This window comes from Pristiophorus japonicus, chromosome 2 (assembly GCF_044704955.1).
Source record: "Pristiophorus japonicus isolate sPriJap1 chromosome 2, sPriJap1.hap1, whole genome shotgun sequence".
Lineage (NCBI taxonomy): Eukaryota > Metazoa > Chordata > Chondrichthyes > Pristiophoridae > Pristiophorus > Pristiophorus japonicus.
In genome coordinates this window covers 138,915,579-138,929,911 of record NC_091978.1, presented here as the reverse complement: position 1 = coordinate 138,929,911, position 14,333 = coordinate 138,915,579, and the positions used below count along the sequence as shown (strand labels likewise).

Here is a 14,333-nt window from a genome sequence, read left to right as displayed (position 1 = left end):
TCTGTGCCTCAGGTGCTGCGCTAGTCTGTTCTCTGGTGCCTGGCCCAAACGAAGGTGAGGTTTTGCTTTGCCTCTGAGCACGTTGATTGCTGGAGTGAAGAGGTCTTCCCATTTCCACTGGATCTTCCCATCCACCTTCTTCCAAGTAGCTTTGGACCATCACCTGCAACAATCCACAGAGGTAACTTGTGGACCACGCCATTATGGATTACACTTACATCCACACTACCAAGGACTGGGATCAGCTCCTTGGTGTCGGTGTGCAACTTTTCCTGTACTAGAATCAGCTTGGGTCGTTTTTCATTCCATAGCCTCACGAAGGCATCCTGGCTCATCACTGGCTCGTTCCCATGTCCACTTCCATGAAGACTAGAGCACCGTTTATCTCGACTTCCATCTTCACTGGAGGACAATCGGTGGTGCAGGTATACACTCCATACACTTCTTCTTGGGGCTGAGCTGCCTCTCTGGCCAAATCATCATACTCCCCGCAGGATTCAAAGTCATCTTCTGACTCCCCTGTTAGACGGTGAGTCGCATTTCTTTTACACATACGCTGCAGGTGGCCCTTCATGTTACAGGCTTTGCATACGTACTCAGCAAACCGACACTGGTGAACCCTATGGTTTCATCCGCAACGCCAGCATGGTGCTTTTCGATTAGCACCCCTCAGTGGACTCTATGAGTTCTGGAACCCTGAGGTCTGTGCTCTCTGCCCCGGGCAGAGCCACGTTCTACCGTCTTGCCTGAGAAAGGCACTATTCTGTGTACAGTACTTGCCGGGTTTGAGTCCACAGGATGAATGATTTGCTTGGTGTGTAGGTCGAGGTCATGAACGCCTAACTGATGCTGATGGTCTTCTGCAGGTTGACTGTGGTATCAGCAGATAATAGCTTGTGAAGGAGGCCCTCATGGCCAATTCCCAGGATGAAGATGTCTCGCAATGCTTTGTTGAGGTGCGTGCCAAAAATCAAACGGTGCCGCAACTCTCCTGAGATCGGCAGCATATTTTGCAATCTCCTGGCCCTCAGGTCTGAGGTGAGTGTAGAATCTGTACCTGGCAGTGAGGATGCTCCCTTTTGGTTTTAATTGATTGCGGATTCGTTCAGTCAGCTCATTGTATGTCTTATCCTTGGCCTTCATGGGTGCCAGCAAGTCCCTGACGAGACGGTAGACCTTGGGCCCACAACTGGTCAGCAGTATAGCCTTGCACTTCTCTGCCAATTTGTCCGTCTCCCCTGCCATGTCGTTTGCCACGAAATATAGCTCGAGCCTTTCCGTAAAGGCATCCCAATCATCACCCTCTGTGAAGTCTTTTAGTGTGCCAAAGATAGCCATGATCGTGTGAAAGTCCTTATTCTCGTCGCCAGTTATTATGGGTGTGATGTACTTATGAATGACTCCACAAGGCAATGTGTTGTACTCAAACTGTAATGACCTTGGTCCTTTATTCCAGAGTGAGGCACAAGCATAATGTGCAGCCTTTTATACTGGGCCCTGCCACCAGCTGCACCCTCTCATGATGCCAGCATGTATATACACAGTGTATACCTTATTGATGGTACATCAGGTAAACAAGTCTCCATCTTATGCAACCACACAGTGACTACAAAGAGAGTACATCCATCGTCTGCATATACAACAGAGATGACCGAGATAGGGAGGAGCGAGGCCATGGAGGGATTTGTAAACAAGGATGAGAATTTTGAAATCGAGGTTTTGCTTAGCCAGGAGCGAATGTAGGTCAGTGAGCACAGGTGTGATGGATGAACGGGAATTGTGCAAGTTAGGACATGGGCAGCCGAGTTTTGGATTTACGTAGGGTAGAATGTGGGAGACCCGCCAGGAATGCGTTGGAGTAGTAAAGTCTAGAGGTTACCACAGCTTTTGATTAAAAATAACCTATTTCAGTATCACTTGAATAGAATCAAAATTCTGTTTGATACAAAAGAAATCAGCAAATTAAGTAGATATCAGGTATGTATATTTAAAAGTGTAAATGATTGCTGAAAATTAGGTTGTGTAGGAAGGTCTGAAATGTGTTTGCAGTACCATACAGTATACTTTCAAGTCAGTTTCAAGTTTGTGTAGTTTTTTTAATCGTCACAACTCGGCTTACTTATATTTTCTCCAGTTATAAAGTTACATTCTTTGCCGGAAATGTGGAGCAATGACAGTTAGTCAGTCATAGACAGTCCCTCGAAATCGAGGAAGACTTGCTTCCACTCTAAAAGTGAGTTCTTAGGTGACTGTACAGTCCAATATGGGAATTACAGTTTGTCACAGGTGGGACAGTCATTGAAGGGTGGGTGGGACTGGTTTACCACACGTTCCTTTCGCTGCCTGCGCTTGTTTTCTGCGTGGACTCGGCGATGAGACTTGAGTGCTCAGCGCCCTCCCGGATGCACTTCCTCCACTTAGGGCAGTCTTTGGACAGGGACTCCTAGATGTCGGTGGGAATGTTGCACTTTATCAAGGAGGCTTTGAGGGTGTCTTTGTAACGTTTCCTCTGCCCACCATGGGCTCGCTTGCCGTGCAGGAGTTCAGAGTCGAGTGCTTGCTTTAAGCAAACTGTTAACTTTACAGTCGGTGCCTCATGCAGACCAGAGCTCTCACTGAAACTTCACCTGTGACCCGGAAGCACAAGATGACGGGTTGCGGTTGATGTGCTGCCCTGGCGTTTGTTGTGGCCTGCGGACACGTCATTTCCGGTTCCATCTCTATGGTTTCAGTAACGGCCCCATTGCCGATTCTGAAGGTTTTTCGGTCTTTCGCGGGAGAACGTTGTAAACCCCGCGAGACAGGATTCCGTTAGTCAGCCGCCGGCACCACCAGCAGGAGCGCCGCGATCTTTATGGCTGGAGTGAGTGCAGTGAGAAGCTTCCCCGAAAAGGTGAGGGTCATTTTGTTTTCTATAACTTGGTGCGTAACTCTGCCCCCCGCCAACCCGAGTGCGCGGTGGGCCGAGGGCGGGAGGGTCGTGCAGCGCAGCTGTGTGTCGAGCTGGTTGGTCGGATCATCGTTTGATGGCCTTCTAGGTGGCGGCGGGGCTCGGCTCCGGCTCCAGGAGCCGGGCAGAGGCTTTATAAAGCTGCACAGGTGCCGAGCTGCGGCGTTTCAACTGTTTGAAACACATGTAAACAGTATCTCCGGGCGGCCGGGCCGGCAGGTAGTCTCGCCGTTGCTGATCGCTTTTATAACTCTTTACTCCTCAATTTCTCTCATCCGTTGCTGGGTTACAGACCCACGAGGGCACCGAATCTGGCGATTTCACCTGCCCCCCCAATTATATGAATGAACAAGTTTTTTTTAATGACATGAGATTCTGGAATTTTTATCATAGTTTTGAAGATCGAATTCCAAAATTCTGTCTTTTTCTGTGAAAATTATAAATCAGTTGCAGCAGAAAAACAGACAAACTGAAGGGTGAGAAATGCTAATGTTATTTGAGAGCTCATGATTTTGCTTTTGTTTTTCGACCTGCCAAACCTGGAAATTAAATTGCTTCTGCCTCGTTTAATTTATTTGTCTACCTCTGTCAATTATTTTGCATTGGGATTCCTGCATGAGAAGATTATGTTTAATGAAAGTATAGTGAGAAAGAGCTTGCATTTATATAGCACCTTTCCCAACCTCCGGACTCCCAAAGCGCATTACGGCCAATGAAGTACTTATCAAGTGTAGTCACAAGAACACAAGAAATAGGAGCAGGATTCGGCCATTTGACCCCTTGAGCTTGCTCCGCCATTTAATAAGATCATGGCTGATCTGATCATCGACTCAGTTCCACTTCCCTGCCTGCTCCCCATAACTCCCTTATTACTCAAAAATCTGTCTATGCCTTAAATATATTCAATGACCCAGCCTCCACAGTTCTACGGGGCAGGGAATTCCACAGATTTCCAACCTTCTCTCTGAGAGAAGAAATGCTTCCTCAACTCAGTTTTAAATGGGCGGCACCTTATTTTAAGACTATGCCCCCTAGTTTTAGTTTCCCCTATGAGTGGAAATATCCTCTCTGCGTACAACTTGTTAAGCCCACTCATTACATGTTTCGATAAGATCATCTCTCATTCTTCTGAACTCCAATGAGTATAGTCCCAACCGACTAAACCTATCTTAATAAGTCAACCCCCTCATCTCCAGAATCAACCGAGTGAACCTTCTCTGAACAGCCTCCAATGCAAGTATATCCTTCCTTAAATACGGAGACCAAAACTGCATGCAGTACTCCAGATGTGGCATTACCAATATCTTGTACAGTTGTAGCAAGACTTCTCTGCTTTTATACTCCACCCCCTTTGCAATAAGGGCAACATTCCATTTGCCTTCCTGATTACTTGCTGTACCTGCAGACTAACTTTTTATGTTTCATGCACAATGACCCCCAGGTCCCTCTGTACTGAAGCACTTTGCAATTTTTCTCCATTTAAATTATAATTTGCTTTTCTATTTTCTCTGCCAAAGTGGATAACCTCACATTTTCCTACATTATACTCCACCTGCCAAATTTTTGCCCACTCACTTAGCCTGTCGATATCCTTTTGCAGATTTTTTGTGTCTTCAGAATTTGCTTTCCCACCCGTCTTTGTATCTAACTTGGCTACATTATACTCAGTTCCTTCATCCAAGTCATTAATATAGATTGTAAATAGTTGAGCACCCAGCACCGATCCCTGTGGTACCCCACTAGTTACTGTTTGCCAACTGAAAAATGACCCGTTTATCCCGACTCTGCTTTTTGTTAGTTAGCCAATCCTCTATCCATGCTAATATATTACCCCCAACCCCGTGAACTTTTATCTTGTGCAGTAACCTTTTATATGGTACCTTATCGAATGCCTTCTGGAAATCCAAATACATCACATCCAGTGGTTCCCCCTTATCCACTCTGCTCGTTACATCCTCAAAGAACTCCAGCAAATTTGTCAAACATGATTTCCATTTCATAAAGCCATGCTGACTCTGCTTGATTGAATTATGGTTTTCCAAATGTCCTGCTACTGCTTACTTAATAATGGACTCCAGCATTTTCCCAATGACAGATGTTAGACTATCCAGTCTATAGTTTCCTGCTTTCCATCTGCCTCCTTTTTAAAATAGGGGCATTACATTTGTGGTTTCACAATCCGCTGGGACCTCCCAGAATCCAAGGAATTTTGGTAGATTACAACCAATGCATCCACTATCTCTGCAGCCACTTCTTTTGAGACCTTATGATGTAAGCCGTCAGGTCCAGGGGACTTGTCCACGTTTAGTCCCATTATTTTACCACGTACTACTTCTTTAGTGATAGTTATTGTATTAAGTTCCTCCCTCCCTAAGCCCCTTGATTATTCCCTGCTGGGATGTTTTTAATGTCTTCTACCGTGTATTTACTTGTAATTTAGGGAACGTGGCAGCCAATTTGCAAACTGCAAGATTTGATACACCACAATATGATAAATGACTGAATATTATATTTTTGGTGTTCTTGGTTGAGAGATAAATGTTGACTCTGTTTAGTGCCTTATGTTTCACATCCACCTGAGAGGGCAGATGGGACCTTGGTTTAATGTCTCATCAAGGCGGCACCTGTGACAGTGCAGCACTCCCTCATAACTGTACTGGAGTGTCAGCCTAGATTTTGTGCTCAAGCCTCTGGATTGGGACTTGGAGCTTTCAACCTTCTGACTTCGGCAGGGGTGCTATCTTTGAGCCAAGGCAGACACCTGCAGAGGGGGCATTGAATTGTGTGCTATATTGCATGACATTTTTGGTAAGATGTTTTAAGTTAAATGTTAAAATAGACTGTATGATCTTCAAAGTACAAAAAACCCCACAAACTCTCATCTTTAGTAATTGAAGATGGCAACTGGTGGTGATCCTTTGTTTGAGGAAAGAATTGAAGAACAGGACTTGCCCAACTGTGCTGTGAACAATGGAAGTCTGGATGATCAGCTTAATAACCGGGTAAGACAAAATTATTTCAGTTGAATTAAGGTGCTCAGAATGTGGGGTACTGCCAAACCAGTGAAACTTTAGTGTAGTATAGTGGAAGCTGTACGAAGTTGGAAACCTTTATCTTGGGTGTGAAACACCTGTTGATATTCCGAAAGACACACACATTTGTCAAGACACAAATATAATATAATTTACTTTCAGAATAATCACTTTGTTCCATATTTTGTTTTTTTGTGACATTAAAACCCTGACAAACCTTTGTTGAGCAACATGTGGTGAGGAGGCATGGGTATGATTGATACCCAACAAATGAGCTAACTGATGTGCAAGATGTAAATTGTATTTCTTGGCACTTCATTGCATATTTTGCTCCAGTGGATGGTGCACTGTTTCCAGTAACATTTATATTGCCTTAAATATGAAAGATGTTATCAAGACTTAATTTTTTTTTGCGATCACTCTTTCTCATCACATTTTGTTAACAACACTGACCTACTCCACTGAGCTCTCTTTCAACAATATGTTGTTACTTTGTTGATTACCTTTTTATTTATAAATCTAACGAGATAAATTGAGTTAATTTGACACAAATGACTAAATTAACAACTTTCTCACAACCAGATATTTATATAACCAATGCCAGTGTGAGTTAATATCATTTGTATACAGTTTTAACATTTGTTCAGGGATTGTAATAGTGTTGCTGATGATGAAATATACATGTATGTCATTGGACTACTTTCCAACACCAACAGAAGCGGGACTGAGAACCAAGGTCAATTTATCCAATGTATTTCTGGTAATGTAACATTGTAATTAAAAGTAATGCACAAGTGATATTTGTAATTGTGTTGCTAAATATGACTTATTTTGTTGATATAACTACATTTTCAACAGAAAATAATTTTAATTGGTTGCCTTTGCAACCAAAGAAGATTGTTTCAGCTTCATAGTCATGTTGTGATTGTGATATTCTAATGGACATCTGTGGCTTTGCTCATAGGTAGTCACAGAATATAGTTTAGTATCCATGTTCTAGATAAATAAAAAGAGATCAGAGATGATGAGCAGACTTGGCATGTAGAAATAATTTGGTCAGATATGCTGTAACAGTGAATTAGCGCTCCGGTTTTTTAATTGGTTCCTGGAAAATTGTGTTTTTTCCCAGATAAATATTACAGCTTCAAAACATACTTGTCCTCCCTTTCTTAGCACTCGCAGCCTGCAGTCAGAGTTTCAGGAGTTGAAAAGGGATGGACTGGAATCAAAAACTGGTAAACAAAACAGTAACAGTGGGAGGTCTTCAAAGAGGTGATGGTTTGGTACAGAGTAGGACATTCCTCTGTGAAGGAAAGGAAGAGCATCCAAAGATGACTAAACAAAGAGAGAGTAAAATGAGACAGAAAAAGGAAGCTTATGATAGTTGTAAGGTTCATAATACAGTAGAGAACCAAGCTGAATATAGAAATAATACAGAATAGATCGAAAAAATGGAATAAGAGTGGCAAAGAGAGAGATAGTATGATAATAGATTAGTGGCTAACAAAAAAGGGAACCCAAAAGTATTTTGTAAACACATAAATAGTAAAAGGATTGTCAAAGGAAGGGTGGGCCGATTTGAGACCAAAAAGGAGATCATCTTGTGGAGGCACAGGGCATGGCTGAAGTAATAAAGGATGACTTTGCATCTGTCTTCAGTAGAGAAGAGGATGGTGCCAATGTAGCAGTAAAGCGGAAGACAGTAGCGATATCAAATAGGATAAAAAGAGTTACTTAAAAGGTGGGCAGTCCTCCAAGTAGAAAAGTCACCTGGTTCAAATGGGTTGCATCCTCAGTCACTGAGGGAGGTAAGGGTAGAAATTGCGGCAGCTCTGGTTACAGTCTTCCAAACCTCCTTTGATTTGGGGGTGGTACCAGAGAACTGGAGGATTGCAAATGTTACATCACTTTTTTTTAAAAAAGGACAGGGATATACTCAGCAATTACAGGCCAATCAGCCAAATGTCGATGGTGGTGACACTTTGAGACAATAATCTAGAACAAAATTCATTGTCATTTGGAAAAGTATGGGCTAATAATGAAAGTCAGCATGATTTGTTAAAGGCAAATTGTGTTTGACTAACTTGATTGAGTTCTTTGTAATAAAGACAAGGGTTGATAAGCAGGTTGTGTAGTTGATATTGTTTGTGTATATCGACTTTCAAAAGCCGTCTGACAAAAAGCCCTTGGGATTAAAGGGATAGTGGCAGCATGGATACAGAATTGGCTAAGGGACATAAAGCAGAGAGTAGTAGTGAATAGTTGGTTGTTTTTCAGACTGGAGGGAAGTATACAGTGGCGTTCCCAGGGGTTGGTATTAGAACCACTGCTCTTTTTGATATATATTAATGACCTGGACTGAGTATACAGGGCTTATTTTCAAAGTTTGTAGATGACATTAAACTTGGAAATATAGTATGCAATGAGGATAGAAACAGACTTCACAAGGACATGGATAAGTGAAATGGGCGGACACATGGCAGATGAAATTTAATGCAGAGAACTGGGAAGGCAAGACGAACTAAATGATATAATTTTAAAGGGGGTGCAGGAACAGAGACCTGCGGGTATATGTACTCAAATCTTTAAAGGCAGGAGGACAAGTTGAGAAGGCTGTTGAAAAAAGCATATGGGATCCTTGGCTTTCTTATAGAATCATAGAATAGTGCAGCACAGAAGGGGGCCCTTTGACCCATTGAGTTAGTGCCGGGTCTTTCGAAGAGCAATCAAGTTAGTCCCACTCCGCTCTTTCCCCATATCCCTGGAATTTTTTCTCCAAGTATTTATCCAATTCCCTTTTTGAATCTGTATCCACAATCCTATTCCAAATTCAAAATCCTAACCACTCATTGCGTGAAAAGCTCCACTTCCCTGCCCGCTCCCCATAACCCCTTATCGTTTAAGAAACTGTCTATTTCTGTCTTAAATTTATTTACTGTCCCAGCTTCCACAGCTCTCTGAGGCAGTGAATTCCACACCTTCACAACCCTCAGAGAAGAAATTTCTCCTCATCTCTGTTTTAAATGGGCAGCCCCTTATTCTAAGATCATGCCCTCGAGTTCGAGTCTCCCCCATCAGTGGAAACATCCTCTCTGCATCCACCTTGTCAAGCCCCTTCATAATCTTATACGTTTCAATAAGATCACCTCTCATTCTTCTGAATTCTATTTAGTAGAGGCCCAACCTACTCAACCTTTCCTCATAAGTCAACCCCCTCATCTCCGGAATCAGCCTAGTGAACCTTCTCTGAACTGCCTCCAATGCAAGTATATCCTTTCTTAAATATGGAAACCAAAACTGTACGCAGTATTCCAGGTGTGGTCTCACCAATACCCTGTATAACTGTAGCAAAACTTCCCTGCTTTTATACTCTATTCCCTTTGCAATAAAGGCCAAGATTCCATTGGCCTTCCTGATCACTTGCTGTACCTGCATACTAACCTTATGTGTTTCATGCACCAGGACCCCCAGGTCCCACTGTACTGCAGCACTTTGCAATTTTTCTCCATTTAAATGAATTTAAATAAATAAATCTTCGATTTTTTTTCTGCCAAAGTGCATCACCTCACACTTTCCAACATTATACTCCATCTGCCAAATTTTTGCCCACTCACTTCGCCTGTCTATGTCCTTTTGCAGGTTTATTTGTGTCCTCCTCACACATTGCTTTTCCTCCCATCTTTGTATCGTCAGAAAACACGTTACATTCGGTCCCTTTATCCAAGTCATTAATATAGATTGTAAATAGTTGGGGTCCCAGCACTGATCCCTGATTGCCAACCTGAGAATGAACCATTTATCCCAACTCTCTGTTTTCTGTTAGTTAGCCAATCCTCTATCCATGCTAATATATTATCCCCAACCCCGTGATGTTTTATCTTGTGCAGTAACCTTTTGTGTGGCACCTTGTCAGATGCCTTCTGGAAGTCCAAATACGCCACACCCACTGGTTTCCCTTTATCCAACCTGTTCTTTACATCCTCAAAGAATTCCAGCAAATTTGTCAAACATGACTTCTCCTTCATAAATCCATGCTGACTCTGCCTGACCGAATTTTGCTTTTCCAAATGTCCTGCTTACTGCTTCTTTAATAATGGACTCCAACATTTTCCCAACCACAGATGTCAGGCTAACTGGTCTATAGTTTCCTGCTTTTTGTCTGCCTCCTTTTTTTAAATGGGAGCGTTACATTTGCAGTTTTCCAATCTGCTGGGACCTCCCCAGAATCCAGGGAATTTTGGTAGATTACAACCAATGCATCCAGTATCCCTGACGCTATTTCTCTTAAGACCCTAGGATACAAGCCATCAGGTCCGCCTTTAGTCCCATTATCTTACTGAGTACCACTTCCTTTGTGATTGTGTTAAGTTCCTACCGCCCCCCCTCCCCCATTGCCCTTTGACTATCCATTGTTGGGATATTTTTCGTGTCCTCTACTGTAAAGATTGATAGAAAATATTTGTTCAGAATTTCTGCCATCTCCATATTCCCCATCACTAATTCCCCGTTCTCGTCCTCTAAGGGACCAACATTTACTTTCACCACTCTTTTCCTTTTTTATATTGGGGTTTTTATTATTTTATATGGATTGGCCATTTAGGACTGAGATGAGGAGAAATTTCTTCAGTCAGTGTTGTGAATCTTTGGAATTCTCTACCCCTGAGGGCTGTGTCAATGCTCAATCATTGAGTATATTCAAGGCTGAGATAGATAGATTTTTGGACTGTAGGGGAGGGATATGAGGAGTGGGCGGGAAAGTGGAGTTGAGGTCGAAGATCAACTATGATCTTACTGAATGGCAGAGCAGGCTCGAAGGTCCGTATGGCCGACTGGTCCTAATCCTTTTGTTCTTGTCTAACAACAACGCCAACACAGGCTTTTGTGAAGTTTGTCACATTTTTCCTACCTAGAAACTTTCCATTACCTTCTACCTTTTTGCTATTTGGCCTCAAACAATTTCTCTTTCCATTCCCATTAATTCCTGTTGGCTTTGCATACAAAGGTATTTTACACAATTACTTATTTAAATCTTGTGTAGGCCATGGTGACTGTATTTTCACTGATTGGTTTTGAAAATCATTCTACACATTTGATCACACACCCTGCCATTCAGAAATCCATACTAATTGATCCTGTTCAATCCGTGTTCTTTCAAGTGCTCAGTAATTTTATCACCTGTAGGTGATTGCTGTCTACTTCTATGAAAATATAAATATTTGCCACCGTTCAGTGCTCTGACACAATTTCCTCTTCCAGAGAAATTTGGGGAATTATAGTTAGTCTTCAGGTTTCTTCAGGATCTTTGGATTTAAGCCATAAGGTTTCACTGATCTGTCGATTTTTAAAGTTGAGAAACCTTTTTTAGGACTATTTCTCCTTGAATAGGGAACTACTGACTTCGAGACCCATCTACGTTGGTTCTACAATTCCAATATCCACCTCCTCTGAAAAGTGAGATAAAGTACTTATTTAGTAACTCGACCATTCCCTCAGTCGAGCTTCCCTTTCTGAGAAGTATTTTTAATAAGATCAATGATTGGTTGCTTCACTATGTACAGACTAATATTCCAGTGTGTACTGAGTTAAATTGGGAGTATTGATCTGTTTCAGCTTTTTGACTGTCTTGTGTTTTAACACAATCTTTGTCGACTAGACAAAATATTGAGTGCTTGCAATCATGTTGCGAATTTTTAATAATATTTTGATGTATATGCTTAGTGTAAATACGAGTGGATCTCATGTTGCTTTTCGGAAGTCAAGGGAAGTGAAGTACTCAGTGCATTAGTGATATTGTAGGTAATGGGTACTGCAACTACTTGAGTTTCCAATGAAAATGTGTTGCCTATGTCTGCAAGTCAATATTATAGATAGATTAATGGTCTTTATATGATATAAGTAATTAAAAAGCCACTGTCAATGGGCATGGATTAAAAAAATTGCATTTGTATAGCGCCTTTCGCGACATGGGATGTCCCAAAGCGCGTTACAGCCAATTACGCACTTTTTGAAGTGTAGTCACTGTTGCAATATAGGAACCGCGGCAGCTAATTTGCACACAATAAGCTCACACAAACAGCAATGTGGTACTGACCAGGAGTATATGTACTATTTTTCTTTGTAGGATTGGGGTCTTCAGTATAAGAAGGCTAACAAATCATCTGAGAAGAACAAGAAAAAGTTAAGTGCAGGAAGTGAGAGCCGACTTACAAATGACATCTCCCCTGAATCCTCCCCGGATGTTGGGCGCCGAAGGACTAAAATCCCCAAGAGTTATCCTCCCACAAAGCATGCATCTCATTTCTCTATTCCAGACTCTGCAGAGCTTGAGAGGCTGAAACAGCGTATAAACTTCAGTGATTTAGATGAGGTAGGTAAATAGGTTAACTTTTGCCTGTGATTTGTTTCAGTAATCATTTTCATTAACCCAAGGGTTAAATGGCATTTTTCATATGACCATGTTACAAGCTTTCGAATGTGCAGAAAATGTGGTGCTTAAGTAAGAAAAGGTGCTGGGTGAGTGGAAAGAGAAAGTCCATGTCTTCCTCTTTGTTTGGAAAAAACAAAACAAATTTCACTGCCAAGGTGCTAAAATAATCTGTAAATACTGACCTTCACAAAGAAGGTTTGTACCAATTCACCAACCACAATACAAGAGTTTCTAGAAATGAGTTAAACGGAATAAATCAAAACTTTAGGTGATCTGATAGACAACATCTACCGACATAAGAACATGTAGGCCATTTGGCCCCTCGAGCCTGCTCCGCCATTTCCGACAACCCTTTCATTTCCAGAATCAACCAAGTGAACCTTCTCTCAACAGCCTCCAATGAAGTGGTTTCTCTCCGTTTAAATGATTTGCTTTTTTATTCTTCCAACCAAAGTCGATAACCTCACATTTTCCCACATTATACTCCATCTGCCAAATTTTTGCCCACTCACTTAACGGGCCCAAGTTTCTTCTGGGAAAACGGCGCAATCCATAAGGTGCACCAACTTTGTGGAATAAAAAGGGTGCCGAAAACTTACCTTGTGATTCTCCGGTCTCCTCGGGACATCTTCGTGCTTGGTGTGGCGCAGCACAAGGGGTCGGGGACGGAGCCAGGTCCTGGCGCTGAAAACAATGTTGGGACCTCTGCACATGCGTGCGAGAGTGTGCGCACATGTGCAGTAGCTCCTCGCCTCCGAGGCTGCGTGGGAGGGCCCGACCCTAGCCCTGGCTGAATGGGCTCCCTGGGCGAAGATCGGGACTCGGACCTCCCGTTCAGCTCCCACACCCCCCGCCTCCCGTTCACCCTTCCCCGCTCTCCCTCCCCGTCGTCGGCGGGGCCTGCCTGCTCGGCATCTCGCTGGGGGCGGGCCCTGCCCGAAGTGGTGACAACAGCCCGACGCGGCTCGTTCAGCCTCTCACCCCCCCCCCCCCCCCAGCACATCTCTCCTTCCCCCCCCTCCACTCCCTCCCTTCCTCTCCCTCCTTCCCTTCCTCTCCCTCCTTCCCTTCCTCTCCCTCCTTCCCTTCCTCTCCCTCCTTCCCTTCCTCTCCCTCCTTCCCTTCCTCTCCCTCCTTCCCTTCCTCTCCCTCCTTCCCTTCCTCTCCCTCCTTCCCTTCTTCTCCCTCCTTCCCTTCCTCTCCCTCCTTCCCTTCCTCTCCCTCCTTCCCTTCCTCTCCCTCCTTCCCTTCCTCTCCCTCCTTCCTTTCCTCTCCCTTCCCTCCCTTCCTCCCCCCCCCTCCTCTCCCTCCCCCCCCTCCTCTCCCTCCTCTCCCTCCCCCCCTCCTCTCCCTCCCCCCCCTCCTCTCCCTCCCCCCCTCCTCTCCCTTTCCCCCCCTCCTCTCCCTTTCCCCCCCTCCTCTCCCTTTCCCCCCCTCCTCTCCCTTCCCCCCCCTCCTCTCCCTTCCCCCCCCTCCTCTCCCTTCCCCCCCCTCCTCTCCCTTCCCCCCCCTCCTCTCCCTTCCCCCCTCCTCTCCCTTCCCCCCCCCTCCTCTCCCTTCCCCCCCCCTCCTCTCCCTTCCCCCCCCTCCTCTCCCTTCCCCCCCTCCTCCCCCTTCCCCCCCTCCTCTCCCTTCCCCCCCTCCTCTCCCTCTTCTCCCTCCCCCCTCTCGCTCCCTCCCACCTCCCTCATCTCGCTCGCTCCCCCCTCCTCTCGCTCGCTCCCTCCTCTCGCTCGCTCCCTCCCTCCCCCACGCTCGCACGCTCCCTCCCCCCTCCTCTCGCTCCCTCCCTCCCTCCCCCCTCCTTTCGCTCTCTCCTCTCGTTCCCTCCCTCTCCCCTCCTCTCGCTCCCTCCCTCTCCCCTCCTCTCACTCCCTCCCTCCCCCCTCCTCTCGCTCCCTCCCTCCCCCCTCCTTTCGCTCCC

General features: G+C 44.5%; 1 protein-coding gene across 6 annotated transcripts in view; it reads left to right on the top strand.

The window, feature by feature from the left end:
• Positions 1 to 14,333, top strand: part of pcm1 (pericentriolar material 1) — a 280,791-nt gene that overhangs the window by 16,319 nt on the left and 250,139 nt on the right. For 5 of the 6 annotated variants that reach the window (XM_070869689.1, XM_070869670.1, XM_070869679.1 and 2 more), the window contains exons 1-3: positions 2,699 to 2,893; positions 5,839 to 5,952; positions 12,104 to 12,349. In XM_070869689.1, coding sequence (XP_070725790.1) covers positions 5,848 to 5,952; positions 12,104 to 12,349 — 351 coding nt within the window. In that variant the 5' untranslated portion in view covers positions 2,699 to 2,893; positions 5,839 to 5,847. Of the gene's footprint in view, positions 1 to 2,698; positions 2,894 to 5,838; positions 5,953 to 12,103; positions 12,350 to 14,333 lie in introns of those variants that run through there. The other variant, XM_070869661.1, reaches the window with a different exon arrangement.